At 43.9% G+C, this 24345-nt stretch overlaps 2 protein-coding genes across 5 annotated transcripts in view; both read right to left on the reverse strand.

Moving 5' to 3' along the window:
• LOC116613146 (fibronectin type III domain-containing protein 1) overlaps positions 1 to 16915 on the reverse strand; it is a 25153-nt gene extending 8238 nt beyond the window's left edge. Inside the window, exons 1-19 of one of the 4 annotated variants that reach the window (XM_032373766.2) lie at positions 16513 to 16915; positions 13675 to 13867; positions 12552 to 12682; positions 10219 to 10319; positions 9913 to 10007; positions 9504 to 9700; positions 8303 to 8381; positions 7305 to 7410; positions 6675 to 6758; positions 6458 to 6607; positions 5448 to 5567; positions 4098 to 4177; positions 3789 to 3855; positions 3373 to 3569; positions 2954 to 3038; positions 2486 to 2545; positions 1927 to 1989; positions 910 to 998; positions 323 to 428 (exon numbers count right to left, since the gene is read on the reverse strand). In XM_032373766.2, the coding sequence (XP_032229657.2) occupies positions 323 to 428; positions 910 to 998; positions 1927 to 1989; positions 2486 to 2545; positions 2954 to 3038; positions 3373 to 3569; positions 3789 to 3855; positions 4098 to 4177; positions 5448 to 5567; positions 6458 to 6607; positions 6675 to 6758; positions 7305 to 7410; positions 8303 to 8381; positions 9504 to 9700; positions 9913 to 10007; positions 10219 to 10319; positions 12552 to 12682; positions 13675 to 13867; positions 16513 to 16721 (2212 nt within the window). In that variant the 5' untranslated portion in view covers positions 16722 to 16915. Of the gene's footprint in view, positions 1 to 322; positions 429 to 909; positions 999 to 1926; positions 1990 to 2485; positions 2546 to 2953; positions 3039 to 3372; positions 3570 to 3788; positions 3856 to 4097; positions 4196 to 5447; positions 5568 to 6457; positions 6608 to 6674; positions 6759 to 7304; positions 7411 to 8302; positions 8382 to 9503; positions 9701 to 9912; positions 10008 to 10218; positions 10320 to 12551; positions 12683 to 13674; positions 13868 to 16512 lie in introns of all 4 variants that reach the window. The other 3 variants (XM_032373763.2, XM_032373768.2, XM_032373767.2) reach the window with 3 other exon arrangements.
• Positions 16916 to 18209: 1294 nt separating this feature from the next.
• On the reverse strand, positions 18210 to 23853 carry LOC5505358 (proteasome subunit beta type-7). The gene is made up of 10 exons (XM_001626150.3): positions 23736 to 23853; positions 23581 to 23662; positions 23291 to 23329; positions 23156 to 23214; positions 22751 to 22844; positions 22428 to 22474; positions 22023 to 22197; positions 21867 to 21926; positions 19165 to 19291; positions 18210 to 18660 (listed from the first exon to the last, which is right to left on the reverse strand). Exons 1-10 carry the CDS (start codon positions 23804 to 23806, stop codon positions 18587 to 18589), a joined length of 828 nt encoding a protein of 275 aa, XP_001626200.2. The 5' UTR covers positions 23807 to 23853; the 3' UTR covers positions 18210 to 18586.
• Positions 23854 to 24345: the final 492 nt, after the last annotated feature.

Consider the following 24345-nt stretch of genomic DNA (forward strand, 5'->3'; position numbering starts at 1 on the left):
GGGTAGGGTGATTAAAAATGCTCACGCGCAGTGGTGGGGTGGTGGTTACTAAAAATAGCCAGATTAGGAATCGACATGGCGCGCGGGTAATACCAAAGTGTCCCTCTCTTATCTTATACTCTCTTGTCGATACGTATTAAACTCACCAATCGACTTTCGTGCTGAATGGGTCGATACGTATTGTACTCACCAATCGACTTTCGTGCTGAATGGGTCGATACGTATTAAACTCACCAATCGACTTAGGTGCTGAGTGGGTCGATATGTATTAAACTCACCAATCGACTTTCGTGCTGAATGGGTCGATACGTATCAAACTCACCAATCGACTTTCGTGTTGTTCGGTTGTTTGCAGGGCTGTTGTTCTTTTCGTTCGCCTCAGGAACCCCGGCAGACGTGTTAGGGCGGGGTTTGCTTTCTACCGAGGACTAGGGACAAGAAATACCTCAATTTATTACCATTGCAAACACCACCACCAATACTCGGCGTCATCATCGATACCTTAATTAATTCCATCACCTTCATCATAACAATCAAAATAATCATCTACATTATCAATACTAAAATGTGCAACTCAACCACAGCACTACTATCGCCACCATCATCATTATAATGGAAACAACCAAAATCACTATATCGTCATCACCATCACCATCACCATCACCATCACCATCATCATCATCATCGTCATCGTCATCGTCATCATCATCATCATCATCATAACCACCATCATTAACACGCTTCATTACAAATTCAATTAAGCATCGCATTATCGCTGATAAGTCATCACTTTTCGCACCTCCGTCTACATGACCACGACTTCTTTGCTTAATTTTTTTATCCCTTACACATTCGATAACCCACCGAAGTCCCTCGTACATGATTACACACGTCTATGTAATCCCTTACATTTGATTTTCTGAGGCGTGTTTTAGACTCGGTCTTCGACTCAACGTTCGGGAGCGGTGCTGTTTCTGCTGTGCGCGCTCGCTTGATTTCTTAAAAAAAAAAAGACAACGTTATTAAAGCCATCAAAGTCATGCGTTGAGATCGTAGAATGGCATATTACACAGTATGTTTTAAAGGATAATTTATAGAACGGATAGTAGAGCGAGGTGAACAAATCAAGTAACTAAGGCATGAAACGCGATCTCTATAACACCATAACGGCACTAGGGAAGACCACTTTAAGGGTGTCGGGGATTAAGAGTTTATTAGTTTTACGTGACGCGAGAAGGAAATTACGTTAGGTGTTATTGTCCTATCTTATCAGGAAATTAAGTAGTGATTTAATCTTGTGAACGTGAATAGCACGATGAATCGTAGTAAGAAAGGAATGTAAACTATTTAGTAAATATCCGTTTGTGGGTAGATGAAAGAAAGCGCTGTATTATCCATTGATTGTAAGGGCGTAAAATTAGGGTATAAATAGGGAGAACATTGTATAGTTTAGTTATTGATCGTATTGATCGTATTGATCGTATTGGATTGGATTGATTGAATTGATTGTAAAACGTTGATCGTTGAGAGTTGTATTGCTTGTACGTAGCATGAAGTGCTAGTAAACGCAAACGCAAACGCAAAAAGGTATCGAAGGAAATTGATTGCACGGGGAAACGAATTTCCACGACAAAGGGGGTTAAGAGGGGAGCGTAAGAGAAGGGGGGGGGGGGGACCGCACAGAAAAACGTAAAAAAAAAACGCAAAACCGTCAACCCCGCAGTCTAGAGAAACCGCAATACGGCGGAATAAAAAACGAAATACCGAAAAACCGGGCCAGATTTAAAGCAAAACCGCATCACCACAAACTCTTACGGCCCTCTCTGATACATTGACATTAATATTTTGCTACGGTCAAGAACCAGTAATGTACCTGGTTGTTCTGACTCTATAATGAACAATTGCAGTGTGTCATGAGTTTTTCACCTTTTTCGCTGGGCTTGAGTTCTGGAATAGTTTCGAATGGGTAAAGCGGCTTTCTGATCGGTACTGTAATAGAGAAAACCATTATGAATGACATGTGACCGGTGATCACGTGACAAGCAACACGCACACACACATATATATATATAGCATTTTCCCATGATGCATCATAAGCGAGAAACAGATTCAGCACCACCAGCTTTCCCAAAGGCAAACTGTCGAGCTTATTTATAACTTATGTTTCAGTTTGTCTTTAGCTTTAATATACGTTTTCCGGATTCAGAATATGTTTAGTTTAGACATCTCCTATACACAACACATCTTCAGTTCAGTTCTCTTATTTTTTCATATAAAAAGTTTAGAGCACTTGCTTTATCACTTAAAGTATTCAGAGATTTATTTTTAATTGACTTGATGTTGTTTATTATATTAATTACTATTTGATTTTCATAACGATGGGTTAGATATAGTGACAAATGTATGGGGTTAGTTTTTATTGATTACGACTCGAGCCCCAAGCGTCAGTGGGTTAGAAGTGTAGAAAGTAGGGGTAGGCTTTTACTTTTTAGTTTATTCGCCGATCGTTTAGTTGTCGTCTGTTTAATGATCTTTGCGCTACAATCTGCGATAAAACAAAAACGGTTTATCAAACAACGAGGGATGAGTGCTAGTGCAGAAAAAGGCAAGGATTTCACATATTTCAGTTAAATATTATTTAACGCTTGGGATAGGTATGGTGGTTCAGACCAAAGTTTAACAAGCGATAGAAATGCACTTTCGTTGACGTCTAATTCTAGCCGGTGACCTTTAGCCTCGATCTGGCGCTAACTCTCTAAAAGTCTCACGCGTTTGCAGTTATTGGTTAGTGAGTGCAGGTGACGGTGCAAATTGTAATTTCATGACTACGTCGGCGAAATTCCACAGGCAACCCAAGTAGAATAAGGTGGACAACACAGGCTACCCGAAAGAAGTCTGTGTGATTCCACAGGCTACCCGTCGTGCGTGCTGGTGCAGGTGCGTGAATATGAACCTTTTGTCTTACGGTAAATCTCCCGCGCTGTTCGCTTTCTGGCGGGAAGGCTCTCGCACCGCCCCTCACTCGTCCAAGCACTGACCTACAAGCACAGACGTCACGTCAAGGTGGCGTGACTCGGTACGACATTGCGTGACACTTGGAGACATCAGTCAGGAATTCGGGAACATATTGTATTTGACTTTGTGTGAGATGTGATTACGTTACAAGGGTTGCGTGACGCATGCAATACTTAAAGGATGTCAAATATTGCGTGAAACATTTATTGTCTATGATTGTGTGACACAAGTTGCGTGACCAAAATTGGATTAGAGGTGACGTGACGAATGACGTTTATTTTTATGTCACCAGTGACACACACTGTGACAGAATTAATAAAAAAGATTGCGTGACACTTGTTACGTGACGTGACTGACCGTGATCGTGTACTCCGTGTTGGGCTTGAGGAAGCGTGCGATGCAGCTCTTGTCGATGCCAGTGTAGATGACCTGTTTGTCGACCTTGACCTCGAAGCTGTTGATCCTTCCTAAAGGCCTCGGCGGGTGGTCCCACGTGACAAGGATTTCGTGACGCCCCAGTGCTTGCAGGGTGGGCTTGGGAGGTGCGTGCGACGCTACACGAGAACGAGGCAATTCAGATTGATAATAATATTTAAGGACTCAAATGCAGAGGATAAAATACAAGGACTGATACGCACAGAATGAAATATCTTTATTTAATTTGATGACAATTGTGAGTACTACTATTTAATTTAATAACACTTGTGAGTCATATTTAATTTGATAACAGCTGTGTGTCACGCAGGTCGATCAAGATTGGGTGCGTGAATCACCTAAGTCGTCGGTCCTTGTGGTCAGCAGTGCTGCCTCTCCTCTTCCCTTGCTTGTCAGCGCGTAGATCTATGAAGAAGTAACAGAGGTTAAAAAAGTGAAATATAAAAAAGGAAGAAAAAGATGATGGCGATGGAGGTACTAGAGTTTGGTGGGTGCATAGGGAGAAGGAAGGAGAGGAAATGGAAGAGAAGGCGGTGGACTGGGTTCAAGGGTTTGATGGGGGCAGAGGGGGAGGGAGAAGAGGGAGGGGAGGAGTGAAGAATATTGAAGAGGGCGGTTTATGATGGATGAAGCCTCTCGTGTCGTACCTCAAATGTATACTCAGTATCGGTAGGGAGCCCCGACAGAATGAGATAATTCTCCGAGATGTCCAGATACGTGGTACGACCTAGGGAGAATTCGAACACTGAACAGACAATACGACAGGTTAGTGACTATGGCAACGGAACTAGAGTGGTACGGCCTTGGACACATCCCTGACATCTATTGACTTCTCCGCTTGGGTTATCAGTGCAGGGAAGGCAACACTCCGCACAGATTTTGGCGGCACGGCATCCGACGGTTTTCTCGGTGCTTTACAGATTTGCAAGACTTGTCTTGCACATAGTACCAGTAATGAACACGAGTAGGCAATGGTATATCTGGTGTGATATACACTATACATGGCGTCTTTCGCACGGTATTTTGCCTCAAGCACAAAAATTAACACTTCACACTCATAGGGTGTAACGCTCAGTGGATGGGGTGTAACGCTTAGTGCATGGGGTGTAACGCTCAGTGCATGGGGTGTAACGCTTAGCGGATGGGATGTAACGCTTAGTGCATGGGGTGTAACGCTCATAGCATGGGGTGTAACGCTTAGTGGATGGGGTGTAACGCTCAATGCATGGGGTGTAACGCTCATAGCATGGGGTGTAACGCTTAGTGGATGGGGTGTAACGCTCAGTGCATGGGGTGTAACGCTCAGTGGATGGGGTGTAACGCTCAGTGTATGGGGTGTAACGCTCAGTACATGGGGTGTAACGCTTAGCGAATGGGATGTAACGCTTAGTGCATGGGGTGTAACGCTCAGTGCATGGGGTGTAACGCTCAGTACATGGGGTGTAACGCTTAGTGCATGGGGTGTAACGCTCATAGCATGGGGTGTAACGCTCAGTGCATGGTGTGTAACGCTCAGTGGATGGGGTGTAACGCTTAGTGCATGGGGTGTAACGCTCAGTGGATGGGGTGTAACGCTCAGTACATGGGTTGTAACGCTCAGTGGATGGGGTGTAACGTTCATTGCATAGGGTTTAACGCTCAGCGGATAGGGTGTAACGCTCAGGTCATTGCATGGGGTGTAACGCTCAGTGCATGGGGTGTAACGCTCAGTACATGGGGTGTAACGCTCAGTGCATGGGGAGTAACGCTCAGTGCATGGGGTGTAACGCTCAGTGGATGGGGTGTAACGCTCAGTGGATGGGGTGTAACGCTCAGTGCATGGGGTGTAACGCTCAGTACATGGGATGTAACGCTCAGTGCATGGGGTGTAACGCTCAGTGCATGGGGACTAACGCTCAGAGGATGGGGTGTAACGCTAAGAGGATGGGGTGTAACGTTAAGGTCATTGCATGGGATGTAACGCTCAGTGCATGGGGTGTAACGCTCATTACACCTACCTCTTGTGACGACTTGGTAAGCCTTTAGCACGCCGTTGGCCGTTTCCGGAGGATCCCACATGATCTTGATTTGATTCGTTGTCTTAGCTGCTACCCGCGGGAATTGAGGGGCACTTGGAACTAAACACATCGTTATCAAAATATTGGTCCCTTTGGCCACGAGGAGTTTCTCTGTTTCGCTCTCTGTTTACCTGACGTGGGCGTAGAAGCGCTCACGGTCTCAAGTTTTATCTGACTCAGGCGTGGTAGCTTTCGCAGTCTTACATTTTATCTGACTCAGGCGTGGTAGCTTTCGCAGTCTTACATTTTATCTGACTCAGGCGTGGTAGCTTTCGCAGTCTTACATTTTATCTGACTCAGGCGTGGTAGCTTTCGCAGTCTTACATTTTATCTGACTCGGGGCGTGGTAGCGCTCACTGTTTACCTGACTCGGGGCGTGGTAGCGCTCACTGTTTACCTGACTCGGGGCGTGGTAGCGCTCACTGTTTACCTGACTCGGGGCGTGGTAGCGCTCACTGTTTACCTGATTCGGGCGTTGTAGCGCTCACTGTTTACCTGACTCGGGGCGTGGTAGCGCTCACTGTTTACCTGACTCGGGGCGTGGTAGCGCTCACTGTTTACCTGACTCGGGGCGTGGTAGCGCTCACTGTTTACCTGACTCGGGGCGTTGTAGCGCTCACTGTTTACCTGACTCGGGGCGTTGTAGCGCTCACTGTTTACCTGATTCGGGGCGTTGTAGCGCTCACTGTTTACCTGACTCGGGGCGTGGTAGCGCTCACTGTTTACCTGATTCGGGCGTGGTAGCGCTCACTGTTTACCTGATTCGGGCGTGGTAGCGCTCACTGTTTACCTGATTCGGGCGTGGTAGCGCTCACTGTTTACCTGATTCGGGCGTGGTAGCGCTCACTATTAACCTGATTCGGGCGTGGTAGCGCTCACTGTTTACCTGATTCGGGCGTGGTAGCGCTCACTGTTTACCTGATTCGGGCGTGGTAGCGCTCACTGTTTACCTGATTCGGGCGTGGTGGCGCTCACATTCTTACTAGTGTGTCCCTCATCTCCCTCGGTGAATGCCCGGACGCAGAATGAATAGGACGTGACGGGCGTCAAACTGCTGGCGATGTAGCTGTTTCTGTGCCCCTCGTAAACCGTTTCGCCATCTGTGAAAGAGTAATATTTAAGATCAAACATCGTGCACACCTCATGATGTACTCTAAATCAGCGCACCTTGAAACAGCTCGAAGAAGACGTCCAGTCCACTCTTGGGATTCATCGCCTCCCAGTCAACAAGGATCGTGTAGGCGCTCTCAACTGCAGGGTGAAGAAATAAACCATTTCATTGATTTCGACTCTGCCAAACGACTAGCTTGATCTACCCATGCGCGTATTTAGGGGCTCAACTGTTTCATTGATTACGACTCTGCTCACGACTAGCTTGATCACTCATGGACGTATTTAGAATCTTAACTATTTCATTGATTATGATTTTGTCCATGACTAGCTTGATCTACCTATGGACGTATTTAGGGGCTCAACCATTTCATTGATTTCGACTCCGCACACGACTAGCTTGATCTATCCATGGACGAATTTAGGGGCTCAACCATTTCATTGATTTCGACTCTGCCCACGACTATCTTGCATCTACCTATGGTCGTATTTAGGTTGCGGTGGTTTTAGTATGTGGTATGTGCGAGTGTGCAGGGACCGGGGAGATTAGATGGTTTTTGCATGGGACTCATCTACACGCGTGTGCGAGTGTACGCGTACCGTTAAGTTTCGGTGGTTTTTAACATGCGACATATCTACATGCAAGTGAGCGAGTGTACCCGCGAGTACACGCGAGTGTACGCGTACCGTTGAGTTTCGGGGGTTTTGGTTGCGGCAGTTTCTCGAGTATAGCTAACGTCTCCTCCACTTCCTCTTTAGTGTCTTTTCTGATATTTTTACTGTCGAGAACAGCCTGCAGGAGAAAACAATGAGAAACATTACCAAGTGAAGGCACCAGTACGAAACCACCCCTACCTTTCTCCCTAATTCTCAAATCGGTGGTATGACAATAGGTTTTACACATATGAGAAGAAGGTAATGACGACATGTTCAAAATGTTTTTACAGTTTTAGATGCTCAAACACGTCAAAATTTCGCCTGGCTGCAAAGCCATCTCTATGCTCAAGGGCACATCCGTGAGAGAACTACGGATTGCGTGACACACCTGTAACGCGGGCTTGAGTACTACGGATTGGGTGACACACCTGTAACGCGGGCTTGAGTACTAAGGATTGCGTGACGCACCTGTAACGCGGGCTTGAGTACAACGGATTGCGTGACACACCTGTAACGCGGGCTTGAGTACTACGGATTGCGAGGCACACCTGTAACTCGGGCTTGAGTACAAAGGATTGCGTGACATACCTGTAACGCGGGCTTGAGTACTACGGATTGCGAGGCACACCTGTAACTCGGGCTTGAGTACAAAGGATTGCGTGACATACCTTCAACGCGGCCTTGAGTACTAAGGATTGCGTGACGCACCTGTAACGCGGGCTTGAGTACTAAGGATTGCGTGACGCACCTGTAACGCGGGCTTGAGTACTAAGGATTGCGTGACGCACCTGTAACGCGGGCTTGAGTACTACGGATTGCGAGGCACACCTGTAACTCGGGCTTGAGTACAAAGGATTGCGTGACATACCTTCAACGCGGCCTTGAGTACTAAGGATTGCGTGACGCACCTGTAACGCGGGCTTGAGTACTAAGGATTGCGTGACGCACCTGTAACGCGGGCTTGAGTACTAAGGATTGCGTGACGCACCTGTAACGCGGGCTTGAGTACTAAGGATTGCGTGACGCACCTGTAACGCGGGCTTGAGTACTTCTTGAGTCCGCAGATAGAGACACCCGCTCTTTTGGCTAGCCAGCGTGTGGAGCATCCTGCAACATAACGATCACGGTAATACAAAACAATCACGCGGGTATTACAAAACAATCACGTGGGTATTACAAAACAATCACGAGGGTATTACAAAACAATCACGTGGGTATTACAAAACGATCATGTGGGTATTAAAAAACAATCACGTGGGTATTACAAAACAATCACGTGGGTATTACAAAACGGTCACGAGGGTATTACAAAACGATCACGTGCGTATTACAAAACGATCGTGTGGGTATTAAAAAAATCACGTGGGTATTATGGGAAAGTTCTGGTGAGGGAAGAGGGGGGGGACACAAGAAGAAAAATGACAATGTACAATGTCGTTCGCATAGCCAGTATATCTAAAAAAGAAAGCTGAACGTGAGGGTATTGGACATCAAAACCAGAATCAAAGTATTGCCGATGTGACACCTAACAACAAATATGAAGGGGGGAAAGAGAAAAAAGGTCGTGGAGCGTGGCTCGAACTCTTCCCCCTTGGGGCCAAATGAATAAAAAATAAGACCATACATCCAGACGTCCGCTGAATCACCGTATGGCAGCTAAAGCTTTACGGCTAAGCTGGAGATTTCGGCCCCAACACCGCTATCTAGCGAACTGTGTAACACACAGGTACCGAGACACCCGCGCATTAATAGGGAGGCAATAACCAGGTTCCTAGCCCTTAAGACCTAAGTCTTATACGGTTACGCCACACACAGCTCGCTGTGACGTAGGTGAAAAATCTAGAGGTATATTCGGGCGCCTGGTGTCTCTTGGGACTGGAAACCTTAATAAAAGTCGCATTAAGTATGCACACGTGCGTATTCTAATCTGCAAAAGAAAACAGAGTTTATAATAAAAGTTCCAGGGAAGAGAATGCCGCCTAAAAGAATGCCACCTGAAGAAACGATAGACGAAAAGTTACAATAGAACTCGAGTGTATTGTTTCTTTTTATAAAAAGCATCGCTTTGTTGTTGTTGTTGTTGTTGTTGTTGTTGTTGTTGTTGTTGTTGTTGTTGTTGTTGTTGTGGAAGGGCAGGACCTCAGCAACAAACATAAGAAAAAAAAGGAAAAGACTAGAGCAGCAGTTGGCAAACCACAAGTGACCGGGTGAACGATGATGTCTACTTACATGGCCGAAAACCACACAATCTCCTCGTCCGGAGAGGCCAAGATACCGGACAGAATGAGGACGATTTCATCAATGTCGGGGTGTGCGAGGAGGCGCGTGTGGCCTTGTGGGAAGGACGCGATGCAGCTAAGCGCAAAGCACGCATTCTTGCTACATCCGATATCATCCGAGCTCAGCATCTTGATTAGGCTTGTTAGCTACAGGACAAAAGATGATAATAGCAATGATAATGATAGCAATGATAATGAAGTTGATAATGTTGATAGTGATTTCTATGGTTATTGGTATGGTAATGGTGATGTCGATGGTGGTGATGTCGATGGTGATGATGATGATGATGATGATGATGATAATGATGGTGATGGCATCACTTTGACCTCATTAGTATTGTTAATACAAAATATCTCACCAATCTTCGTGACTCGGGCATGGCTAAAATTCTTGCGCATCCCGCCTCCAGGTCGCAGAGTCTACCTATCGCGAATGCCGCGTTCATTCCTCGACCTACCGCGAAAACACACAACAGGATCAGATAAAATAACAACAGCGGTTCTAGTGCGACCTACATCGACCATACCACAGAATATAGAGAAAAACTAAACGCGGTCATGGTGCGACCTACCGCGACTATACGACAGTAGCGTCGGATAGAAAAACAACCGCGGTTATAGTTACATCTGCATGTTATTTTTATGGTAACTGTTTCACTACTCACCCGTGTCATCTGTGCCGAGGGCTTTGATCAGTTGTACCAGAGTGCGAGACGAGCAGCGTTGATTTAAGATGCGTGCGCAGCCCTCCTCAGCTATGGTGAATCTGACGGGAGGACACATGAGCAACTAGTTAGCTGGACGACACAGTCTGATAAACATCATCCAAAGTCGAAGATTTGATATAAAGAACATTCAACAACAAAGGCGGTTGTATATTCAACAACGACGACATAACAATATCAAGCGGGCAGTAGCTAGTACGAGGGAGTAGTGTTTTAGGTATAGCATGCCTGACAAGGACGAGCACGGGTATATCTAGAATTATACTAGTAGCTAGTATAAGACGGAGTTGTGCTTTGAGGTATGGCATACCTAGCAAGGACGAGCACGGGTATATTTAGAATTATACTAGTAGCTAGTATAAGACGGAGTTGTGCTTTGAGGTATGGCATACCTAGCAAGGACGAGCACGGGTATATTTAGAATTATACTAGTAGCTAGTATAAGACGGAGTTGTGCTTTGAGGTATGGCATACCTAGCAAGGACGAGCACGGGTATATTTAGAATTATACTAGTAGCTAGTATAAGACGGAGTTGTGCTTTGAGGTATGGCATACCTAGCAAGGACGAGCACGGGTATATCTAGAATTATACTAGTAGCTAGTATAAGACGGAGTTGTGCTTTGAGGTATGGCATACCTAGCAAGGACGAGCACGGGTATATCTAGAATTATACTAGTAGCTAGTATAAGACGGAGTTGTGCTTTGAGGTATGGCATACCTAGCAAGGACGAGCACGGGTATATCTAGAATTATACTAGTAGCTAGTATAAGACGGAGTTGTGCTTTGATGTATGGCATACCTAGCAAGGACGAGCACGGGTATATCTAGAATTATACTAGTAGCTAGTATAAGACGGAAATGTGCTTTGAGGTATGGCATACCTAGCAAGGACGAGCACGGGTATATCTAGAATTATACTAGTAGCTAGTATAAGACGGAGTTGTGCTTTGAGGTATGGCATACCTAGCAAGGACGAGCACGGGTATATCTAGAATTATACTAGTAGCTAGTATAAGACGGAGTTGTGCTTTGTGGTATGGCATACCTAGCAAGGACGAGCACGGGTATATCTAGAATTATACTAGTAGCTAGTATAAGACGGAGTTGTGCTTTGTGGTATGGCGTACCTAGCAAGGACGAGCACGGGTATATCTAGAATTATACTAGTAGCTAGTATAAGACGGAGTTGTGCTTTGAGGTATGGCGTACCTAGCAAGGACGAGCACGGGTATATCTAGAATTATACTAGTAGCTAGTATAAGACGGAGTTGTGCTTTGATGTATGGCATACCTAGCAAGGACGAGCACGGGTATATCTAGAATTATACTAGTAGCTAGTATAAGACGGAGTTGTGCTTTGAGGTATGGCGTACCTAGCAAGGACGAGCACGGGTATATCTAGAATTATACTAGTAGCTAGTATAAGACGGAGTTGTGCTTTGAGGTATGGCATACCTAGCAAGGACGAGCACGGGTATATCTAGAATTATACTAGTAGCTAGTATAAGACGGAAATGTGCTTTGAGGTATGGCATACCTAGCAAGGACGAGCACGGGTATATCTAGAATTATACTAGTAGCTAGTATAAGACGGAGTTGTGCTTTGAGGTATGGCATACCTAGCAAGGACGAGCACGGGTATATTTAGAATTGTACTAGTAGCTAGTATAAGACGGAGTTGTGCTTTGAGGTATGGCATACCTAGCAAGGACGAGCGCGGGTATATCTAGAATTATACTAGTAGCTAGTATAAGACGGAGTTGTGCTTTGAGGTATGGCATACCTAGCAAGGACGAGCACGGGTATATCTAGAATTATACTAGTAGCTAGTATAAGACGGAGTTGTGCTTTGAGGTATGGCATACCTAGCAAGGACGAGCACGGGTATATTTAGAATTATACTAGTAGCTAGTATAAGACGGAGTTGTGCTTTGAGGTATGGCATACCTAGCAAGGACGAGCACGGGTATATCTAGAATTATACTAGTAGCTAGTATAAGACGGAGTTGTGCTTTGATGTATGGCATACCTAGCAAGGACGAGCACGGGTATATCTAGAATTATACTAGTAGCTAGTATAAGACGGGGTTGTGCTTTGAGGTATGGCATACCTAGCAAGGACGAGCACGGGTATATCTAGAATTGTACTAGTAGCTAGTATAAGACGGAGTTGTGCTTTGAAGTATGGCATACCTAGCAAGGACGAGCGCGGGTATATCTAGATGTACAATTTAATACTAGAAGCTAGTAAATAAGGGAGTAGTGCTCACCTGGCCAGGACAAGGGCCGCATTGCTGGCTGTGCAGGAATCCTTGCAGGAGAGTAGTCTCGTCAACTTGTCGATGGCTTCGTCCAGACAATCCTCCTTCAACATCCATATACGGCAATCTTCGTTCTCGGCCTGAGGGGGGGAGGGACGGAGGCAATGTAAAAGGGCTACGGCAATTTTCGTTCTCGGCCTGAGGGGGGGGGGGGGAGGGACGGAGGCAATGTAAAAGGGCTACGGCAATTTTCGTTCTCGGCCTGAGGGGGGGGGGGGGGGGGGGGACGGAGGCAATGTAAAAGGGCTACGGCAATCTTCGTTCTCGGCCTGAGGGGGGAAGGGACGGAGGCAATGTAAAAGGGCTACGGCAATCTTTGTTCTCGGCCTGAGGGGGGGAGGGACGGAGGCAATGTAAAAGGGCTACGGCAATCTTTGTTCTCGGCCTGAGGGGGGAAGGGACGGAGGCAATGTAAAAGGGCTAATTTCTAAACTAAAAAGGCTAAATTTCCTTTTTTTTAATCCGGCTCCTCGTCACGTGTATCAACGATACTTCTTTCGTTCTAGTCTGTGTCAGTTGGAGTATAACCCCCCTTATATAGGACACTGTCCCCACGTACCGGGTTTCGTTTGGAAATGCAACACTTTTGTTCCGTTTTTAAAAAGATCCGCGTCCACACGAAGGGTTTTCATTTTTATACGACCCGTCCCCACGAAAACGCAGAAACGATAAGAAAACGATTACAAGTTCTACAGCGCATGCGTAATCGCGCTCTAAGTGGACTGGACCTGAGTTGTCACGCCATCGTATTAACAAGGTTCCGTCCCCACGGCACCGGAAGGGTATCGTTTTCAATTTGTTCCACTCTGGAGATCATTTTCAAATCGTTTCGTTCTCTGTTATCGTTTTCGCGTTTACGTGTGGACGATACCCGTATCCGTAACAAAAAAGTTGCGTTTTCAAACGAAAACGGAAACGAGGAAACGGGGTCTAGAATACCAACAGTGATTATCGCGCGCTGATTGGTCGATAGAGTGCGGTAGACCAATACAGACACCCTTCTACTTTGTCAAGCAATAAAACGGGACCCGAGTCCGTGCAAATCAAAGATCGCGTTCTGTAGATATCTCACCAGTGTTCCCATGGTGCCGGCGGCGTTCATGACAGTTTCCATGTCAACCATCTCGAGCATGCGCGTGAGGGAGGGGAGAATCCGCTTGGTTTGCTCGCTGTCGCTGTTATCTGTGCAGATTTGCACGATCCTCTTCTTCCCGAGGTCCATTTCGGCAAGCGTTCCTATCACGTACGCAGCATTCCCAGCTACCCTGAAATCACCACAAAACGATAACGTGAAATAAAACGCCCACACGCACACAAAGAGCTTGTTGTGAGGGAGTCTGAGACAGGCTACAAAAGCCGTACCAATACGGCACTTCATAAGCCGCCGTATACCCATAGGGCATTTCATAAGCCGTTTACCCATATGGCATTTCATAAGACGCACCCAGGCGGCATTTCATAAGCCGTACCCATAGGACATTTCATAAGCTGTACCCATAGGGTATTTTATAATCCGTACCCATAGGTCATTTCATAAGCCGTACCCATAGGGCATTTCATAAGCCGTACCCATAGGTCATTAAATAAGCCGTACCCATCGGGCATTTCATAAGCCGTACCCATAGGGCATTTCATAAGCCGTACCCATACAGTATTTTATAAGACGCACCCATAGGGCATTTTCATAAGCCGTACCCATAGGTCATTTCATAAGCCGTACCCATAGGGCATTTCATAAGCCGTACCCATAGGGCATTTCATAAGCCGTACCCACAGGGCATTAAATAAGCCGCACCCATAGGGCATTTCATAAGCCGCACCCACATGGTATTTTATAAGCTGTACCCATACGGTATTTTATAAGACGCACCCATAGGTCATTTCATAAGCCGTACCCATAGGTCATTTCATAAGCCGTACCCACAGGGCATTTCATAAGCCGTACCCATAGGGAATTAAATAAGCCGTACCAATAGGGCATTAAATAAGCCGTACCCATAGGGCATTTTCATAAGCCGTACCCATAGGACATTTCATAAGCCGTACCCATAGGGCATTTCATAAGCCGTACCCATCGGGCATTTCATAAGCCGTACCCATACGGATCATTGAAACCTCATCGCCACCCACCCTAAAAGAAAGCCACGCGCTGTTTCGGCAAGTATTCCTGGAACCAGGATGTTGACTGTTTCGGACAACATTTACGTGCTGGCCAAAACCGCTTAAAATCCTGGCTACGGGCCTGAACACTGACAACAAAAACAACAACAACACTGACAACAACAAAAACAACAACACCAGGCCCGTAGCCAGGGGGGGGGGAGGGTCGGAAAAATACTCCCACTTGAGTACCACTGCAACAGCACTGACAACAGCAACAACAATGAGAACAACAACAATACTGAAAACAACACTGACAACAACAACAAAAATGACAACAACAACAACAACACTGACAACAACAACAACACTGACAACCACAACAATACTGTCAACAACAACAACACTGACAACAACAACAACACTGACAACAACAACAATACTGACAACAACCACAACACTGACAACAACAACAACACTGACAACAACAACAACACTGACAACAACAACAACACTGACAACAACAACACTGACAACAACAACAACACTGACAACAACAACAATACTGACAACAACCACACAGAACAACACCACTGGAAACGATAACGACAACAGCAACACTGATAACGATAACAACAGCAACACTGATAACGATAACAACAACAACACCGACAACAACAACAACGCTGACAGTGATAACAACTACAACACAACAGGGAAAATCTTTTTACTGTTATCAGGGTATAATTCAGCTGTCAAAATGGGCAAAGAGAGGGTGAAAACAACGCAAGAGCGGTTGATAGATAAGTTCTCAAAATAATCTGTAATCGTGGATTCAAATCAACTTAGCGACAAATAACCATCTGCCTATGCAAGAATATATTGACCTTCTTTTTAGTGGCTTCACGTGCGGGAAAACTTTTGTAATTTTCACAGTTGGATGGTAACATACGGAAACAAATGCTTTTTTATCACACCGCTCCACTGTGACAGAGGAAAATTAGCAATTTCTAGCTAAATACGTCCACGAAAAGAGGCTAACCGGTGTAGCCGTTAACCGGTCAATTAATTATAGTGACTAATAAGGCGGCTAGAAATCAATCAGTTTTCCTAGTTACACGCACTGTTTGACAAAGTCAAATTTTAACTGGAAATCTAAACAGGCTAAAATCAAACACTCGCAAAAAAAACTAACATCCGAAAGTTGGCAAATACGGGGCAGATTTCAATTATTTTCAGGAAGAGAGGGTAAAAACTTTGTAAATCATTTTAGGATCAAGTTATTTATTTCGTAGCTTGATCTCGAATTAAACAATAAAGACCACCCGTTAGGATTAAACATAAACAAACTCAATTTCGATTTTGTTTTGAATCGAAAATGCTTTCAGTTATACTTTGCTTTTATGTTTGAGTATGGTCTGTGATCGCTGATAAATGAATGCGATTAAATAGGGCTAATGGTTATACGGCTTTTAGACTGAATGTCCTATAACCACTTGCAGCTCCTAATGAATTTCAAGACTGAAACCTGACAAAATTATTGTCAAAAAGCAAACACCATTTTGTCTAACCAGGAGACAGCAGAAAGAAAATGCACAGTCGGTGCTGCAAATGTCTCACGGGAAATTAACTGACCGGTTAATTTGTTTTCTTAGAAAATAACTACTGCGTAAAAACCTCCGGTTCGCTGTTGTATCCAAGACAATAAAAAGCCATGCTGTGATTTTAATACCCTGTTTACGATAACTTCGTGAATCGTTTGGCAGGAGGGTCCGAATTTTGTAGTTTCCGTTACTAGGGCAGATCTTACCTCGAGTCCTCGCTGTCCAATAAATTGAGCAGGCCCAATAACATGTCTTCTGATCCTGGATGATTTAAAAACATGTAACTGCATAGTTCTTTGTCTGTATGAATCTCGTGAACCAGCCTCTCTAAGATTTGTGGAGTTTCAGAGTCGTGTCGGAAAAGGCTGATCAAGTTTTTGTTGAGAGAGCGGCCGGCTTCAGCTAACATCAACATCTTGGTGGCTTTGCCTTCAGAACTGATCTGTTATAAATTACTCAATAAAATTGTGCTCTTCCCAAAACATTCCGCTCAGCAATAAACCCTCCATGAAAACAGAAGGGCGAATTTTAAGCAGCTGAAAAGCAGAATATCCCAGCAGTGCCTATGACCTAAGCCATAGTTAGAAGCAAGTTAGCACTACATAAATTTGTGCACCATCTAATAACAAGGCCTCTGATTGGTTGATTGCACATAGTGTGAGCTTATTAGCCAATCAGAGACCGTGTAACTTTTAGGAGGCTTATTTCAAACAAAAGGCACCACAAATATCAGCTTTTGCAAACACTTTTTATAAAGCTGTCATAACTTTGCGTACGTGGCCAATGTTTCGATAAATGTAGTACTCGCTCTAATAGTCTTAAAAGAAAAAAAATTTAAACAAAAAGTAGCAAGCATAGGTGCTATGGTTTTTGCCTCGATAGAGGAAACGAGAAGCGTAAATTTGCGAAAAATAAATGTATAAAACAAACAGTTTAACGCATAAATCTGCGTTGCTAAGACCAAAGTGTACATTTGCTAAGTTGTGGCAAATTTATCCGAATTCAATACGTCGAAACTTGACCTTACTTTACAAAGATTTGTATATTTTTGCGCACGTACAAGAAAAATGATCATTTACGAATAAGGTTATATTTGCACGAAGATTAAATCAGACAGGGAAAAGGACAAACCTGTTTTAGTTTTCGCTTACATGTGGGCGTCTGTTTGGATTTCCCGACAGTTGTTGTCGAAAGTTGGCGTCGATTAGGCTACATGTTCACTGATGGCCACTCCAAAAGCCGTCTAAATTTCCGTCTGTTAATCTATATATTCGTTAATTTCCCACTTGAGATTAAATGTATGGGTCTGTTATCTCGACTCTAGTTATTTTAATGTTCTAAGCTAAAAGTGCCCCCCTACACACACAACCACCCAAGAAACAATGTCTTCTCCACTTTAAATTTTTAGTGTTTTGATATGAAGGGACGTGTTCCTTGAATATAGATAAAATATTTTAATCAGTTTTAAATGAGATGATTAAATAATGTGCTCCGAAATTACCCCTTCAGACAGAACAATAGCAGGGGGCGTACACACTGTTGAGTTTTGGAAAATATATTTTTATTTCAAAAAATTTATCGCATAAGGAATGTCACTGAATCCTGAATTTTTATTCAAAGCCAGTAGCCTGCATAGCAGAATGTGGAATGTCGCTATACTGTACCCCTTGCCACGCCCCATATGGCATGTCGCTATACTGTACCCCTTGCCACGCTCCATATGGCATGTTGCTATACTGTACCCTTACCATGCCCCATGTGGCATGTCTACATATTGTACCCCTTGCCACGCCCCTGGTGGCATTTTGCTATACTGTACCCCTTGCCACACCCCTGGTGGCATGTTGCTAGCCCTGTACTGTACTATACTGTTCTATTTGTTCTAAAGAAAAACTGCAAGCTATGGCGACAGAGTGTGATTTATTGTCTTACAAGCACAACCAAATACAGTGTATTCAGATGATATTTTTTTCACCAAAGGTTAGACAAGAAAAAGAGAAGAACTTGTATACACATACAAAACCAGAAGAAACAACTTTTCTTTTTTAATAAAAAAGCAAAGAGTTTTGGAGGCCAAAACACATTTACAAAAAGTTTTCCTTTTAGTTACTAGGTTAGTGAATATGTGTGCCTCACCCTTAAACTCTACATCTTGTTAGCAGCATTTCCTACTTGGAAATTCAAAACACAAAAAAAGAATGGGATCTAACAGTGGGCCTAGACAAGTGGGTGACAGCATGGTCTAGTTTAGGTGTGCAGGTTTTGTTTGGTGTGTTGAGTCTACATTTCCATGGGTTCAACTCTCGTCTGGGTGACATCAACAACTATAGGTGTAACTTTCTTGGTGAGAACAGCTGAAGAAAACAAAAATAGCAACAATATATCAATAAAAAATAGACAGGGATAATTTTATTTTCACCAATTTGTCTTAAATATGTTTTTTCTCAAATACATAGTGGAGAAAAGCCTGGAAGAGTATGAAAAAAGGATAAAAAACATAAGATATGATAATATTCAACAGCAACCACACTAGCAGATGAAAGCAAGCACACAAGTTAACTGAACAGCAGGGAAGGCTTGCAAGTAACAATATCATTACTTCTGCCAATCCTCCAGACATTTGACATTTGGTTTTTTGCAAAGTACTTTAGATTTATTTATTACTGTATGTTATTTTTTATGTTTATATCATGCCATTATTATGTTCATAACATGCCATTATTATGTTTATATCATGCCATTATTATGTTCATAACATGCCATTATTATGTTTATATCATGCCATTATTATGTTTATATCATGCCTAATGTTTAAATTATGCTGTTATGTTTATCTCTTCATGATATTTTGCAATTACCTGTGGTTCCTCGCTTGTAGGTGTATCGGCCCTGCCGTTCACCCTTGAGATTGGCTACGTCATATGGCCTGATGTAATCCACACCATCTTTGGTAATCACACACAGGTCCACATTGCTACCAGAACCCTAAACAACATTAATAAACATACTGTAATAATCAAGACTTTATGATATCACTACATGAAACCTGGGCCACAACAATGAGAACAATCCCAACAACTCCATGCTACACATACAGTGATAACGAAGATGCCATATACTCCTTATTACAGTGATAATGAAGATGCCATATACTCCTTATTACAGTGATAACAGAGATGCCATATACTCCTTATTACAGTGATAACGAAGATGCCATATACTCCTTATTACAGTGATAACGAAGATGCCATATACTCCTTAGTCGATGAAAGCAGGTCATTTCAAGTTCTGTCATAGGTGTGCAGTGCTTCCAAAGCCTTGTCACCTACACTACCATGTCACCTACACTACCATGTCACCTACACTGCCATGTCACCTACACTGCCATGTCACCTACACTGCCATGTCACCTAAACTGCCATGTCACCTACACTGCCATGTCACCTACACTGCCATGTCACCTACACTGCCATGTCACCTACACTGCCATGTCACCTACATTACCATGTCACCTACACTGCCATGTCACCTACACTGCCATGTCACCTACACTGCCATGTCACCTACACTACCATGTCACCTACACTACCATGTCACCTACACTACCATGTCACCTACACTACCATGTCACCTACAGTCACCTACACTACCATGTCACCTACACTACCATGTCACCTACACTGCCATGTCACCTACACTGCCATGTAACCTACACTACCATGTCACCTACACTACCATGTCACCTACACTACCATGTCACCTACAGTCACCTACACTACCAAGTCACCTACACTACCTGGTCACCTACACTGCCATGTCACCTACACTACAATGTCACCTACACTACCATGTCACCTACACTGCCATGTCACCTACACTGCCATGTCACCTACACTGCCATGTCACCTACACTGCCATGTCACCTACACTGCCATGTCACCTACACTGCCATGTCACCTACACTGCCATGTCACCTACACTGCCATGTCACCTACACTGCCATGTCACCTACACTGCCATGTCACCTACACTGCCATGTCACCTACACTGCCATGTCACCTACACTGCCATGTCACCTACACTACCATGTCACCTACAGTCACCTACACTACCATGTCACCTACACTACCATGTCACCTACACAACCATGTAACCTACACTACCATGTAACCTACACTACCATGTCACCTACACTACCATGTCACCTACACTACCATGTCACCTACACTACCATGTCACCTACAGTCACCTACACTTCCATGTCACCTACACTACCATGTCACCTACACTGCCATGTCACCTACACTGCCATGTCACCTACACTGCCATGTCACCTACACTGCCATGTCACCTACACTGCCATGTCACCTACACTGCCATGTCACCTACACTGCCATGTCACCTACACTGCCATGTCACATACACTGCCATGTCACCTACACTACCATGTCACCTACAGTCACCTACACTACCATGTCACCTACAGTCACCTACACTGCCATGTCACCTACACTGCCATGTCACCTACACTACCATGTCACCTACACTGCCATGTCACCTACAGTCACCTACACTGCCATGTCACCTACACTACCATGTCACCTACAGTCACCTACACTACCATGTCACCTACAGTCACCTACACTGCCATGTCACCTACAGTCACCTACACTACCATGTCACCTACACTACCATGTCACCTACACTACCATGTCACCTACACTGCCATGTCACCTACACTACCATGTCACCTACACTGCCATGTCACCTACACTGCCATGTCACCTACACTGCCATGTCACCTACACTGCCATGTCACCTACACTGCCATGTCACCTACACTGCCATGTCACCTACACTGCCATGTCACCTACAGTCACCTACACTGCCATGTCACCTACACTACCATGTCACCTACACTGCCATGTCACCTACACTGCCATGTCACCTACAGTCACCTACACTGCCATGTCACCTACAGTCACCTACACTACCATGTCACCTACACTACCATGTCACCTACACTACCATGTCACCTACACTACCATGTCACCTACACTACCATGTCACCTACACTGCCATGTCACCTACAGTCACCTACACTGCCATGTCACCTACAGTCACCTACACTGCCATGTCACCTACACTACCATGTCACCTACAGTCACCTACACTGCCATGTCACCTACACTGCCATGTCACCTACACTACCATGTCACCTACAGTCACCTACACTGCCATGTCACCTACACTACCATGTCACCTACAGTCACCTACACTACCATGTCACCTACAGTCACCTATACTGCCATGTCACCTACACTGCCATGTCACCTACACTACCATGTCACCTACACTACCATGTCACCTACACTACCATGTCACCTACACTACCATGTCACCTACAGTCACCTACACTGCCATGTCACCTACAGTACCATGTCACCTACACCGCCATGTCACCTACACCGCCATGTCACCTACACTGCCATGTCACCTACACTGCCATGTCACCTACACTGCCCTAATAGGTGAAGTACAAACACTGAATATAACATACCAGGTCATTGAAAATACCAGCTGCAATGCCATCACGTACTAGTTGCTTGGCTTCTTCAAGCTGTGAGAAGAATTTGAATTAATTTTCTACTTCCAGGTAAACAACTGACATATCAAGCCTAAATCAGCAGTTTCATACATATACTATATAACCCACCTCCATATCTGGTCTATATCGAGATTCAAAAACTGCCATGGCTGCCAGGGATCCAGATCCCATTGTCACATACGGCAGGGAGTCGGTGCTGCCGTGGGGGTACACAGTGTGAAGGTGGGGTCCTGAAAAGTCAACTCCGCCTAGAACAAGGGCCGCACTAATGTAACCTTGATACCTAAATAGAAAATGGCAACAAAGTCAATACAGAGTCATTCTGTTCTAATGAACCTTTGATACCTAAAGAATGGTACTAAAGTAAATGCAAAGTAATGTATTGTTTCTGGAACGGTTCTTGTAAAATGACAAGCCCTGTCACTGAGTTCTGAAGGTTTTTATTATGACAATAAGTAAACCAAGCTTTTTTTATAAAAAAAAAAAAAACAGGACAAGATAAATCTCTCTCACCTAAATAACCTCTGTTTCAACATTCTCAATGAAGTAACAATTCTGGCCTGAAACAAGAAAAAATACATACCAGACTCTCAGCTCGATTCCTCTAATACTGGATAATTTGTTTTTCAAACATGTATCTTATCTAGTAAAGCTCTGAACTCTACATCTATCAACCCTGAGTTCTATATACAAACAACTTCCTTGTACAATATTGGTCAGCCACAATTAATATCCAATTGTGGCATCCATTAATCCTGCATTCTATATACAAATAACTTATTTTGCAATTTTAGTCAGTCACGGTCAGATTGCAGCATCATTATAAGTGTAGGTACCTGTCTCCCAGTGTTAAGCGAATGCAGCTGAATTTGTGATGAGATGAGATCTGTGACGTATTCTGTGTCAGCAGCAGTTCCGGCTCCACAACAACTACAACATATACAACATGTTAATGTATACCACAACAACAACTAGAACACATACAATGTGGTAATGTATACAACAATAACAACTAGAATACATACAACGTGTTAATGTATACCACAACAACAACTAGAATGTATACCACAACAACAACTAGAACACATACAACGTGGTAATGTATACAACAATAACAACTAAAACACATACAACATGTTAATACAGTACATGCTTCATCATATGTACCAAAATTAAAAACACAACAATGAGATAGGGGAACAGGGGATCAATAACTCGGCAAATCAACCATCCAGACTTACTAAATATTAGGTGCTATGTAGTGAATCTTTGAGCAGTTCTTGTCTGCAACAATAGTATCCTGCAGAGAAACGAGAACAATCAAATGACAAGTAACGACACAGGTAAAGAGTATAGAAAACAGAGGTCTACCATACCTCTGTTGCTCTTGTATCAGCACCAAGGATGACACCATCCTAAAACGGAAAATAATAACTATTATACACCAACCATCATAAAGAACGTTGACAATCTTGTAAATTTTTCTTGTCCGTGCGGAACACATGGTGAAATCAACCGAAATGAATATTTTACAATATAAATACTGATGTGTTTTACGACATGAAGATATTTAATAAATCACAAGAGAAGGCTTGTAAATTAAATGGTCAAGCTATCGCATTAGGTATAATAAGTACTTTCAAAAGTACAAAAAGCTTTTGACAACCTTGAAGACAATGCCGGCGATCGTGGTCCCTGTCTTGCGGGCGGTCGGCGCTTTGACGCCGAGATTATCAAGCATGGCGTTTCTAAAACCACACAATAACACAGAGTTAAACACAAAATAACACACAGTGCACTAAAAAGAAATTGTATAAATACCTTTGGCAATTTTCAAAGGAAAATCCTCCTTTGAAGTCGGGCATTTTTGTCAAAGCTCCTACCGCCGCCATTTTGGAAATTTTGTAGAGTCATGTGCGTGTGCGCATACTGTTTATGAGCAGCCACTGGCCATCAGATTGCGGGTGCTTAAAAATCCACAGGCACACCATAGAAAAATTACTTTGCTTTCAGGAATTCCTTCAGTTATTTATTATCATTTTTTTTCACTTGTAACTCATTAGTTTATACCATAGGGCTGTAACAAGAAAAGTGGTCGAGGGAGCTAGTGCCCACCCTCTCCCTCCCGCGTTGATGTAGCCCTACCTCGCCCCCCCCCCAAAAAAAAAAAGTATTCTCAGACAGAAAGACAGATAGACAAGACAGATTACTTTATTGTTACCGTGTAAGGACTTAAACATTAGTGTGAATCCAATCAATTTAAAATTATAAGCCATTCAAATTCTCAAAAATACATATATACAGGGGCTCATAAGTAGGGGCAATCATCTGTATTATATAAGTGTCACGGCGTTTTTTTTTTTCGAGGATCAGGCTATTTTTAGACGCGCGCGCACGAACGGGCCAATCAGTTACGTTGACGTTGGTCGCG

The sequence above is a fragment of the Nematostella vectensis genome, chromosome 8 (genome assembly GCF_932526225.1).
Source record: "Nematostella vectensis chromosome 8, jaNemVect1.1, whole genome shotgun sequence".
Classification (NCBI taxonomy): Eukaryota; Metazoa; Cnidaria; class Anthozoa; order Actiniaria; family Edwardsiidae; genus Nematostella; species Nematostella vectensis.

Coding starts and splice junctions, on each gene's coding strand:
- LOC5505358 (XM_001626150.3), bottom strand. CDS start 23,806: ATGGCGGCGGTAGGAGCTTTGACAAAAATGCCCGACTTCAAAGGAGGA. Junction 23,663..23,735: donor TCCTTTGAAAATTGCCAAAG/GTATTTATACAA, acceptor GTGTGGTTTTAG/AAACGCCATGCTTGATAATC. Junction 18,661..19,164: donor CTACAAGCGAGGAACCACAG/GTAATTGCAAAA, acceptor TGTTTTCTTCAG/CTGTTCTCACCAAGAAAGTT.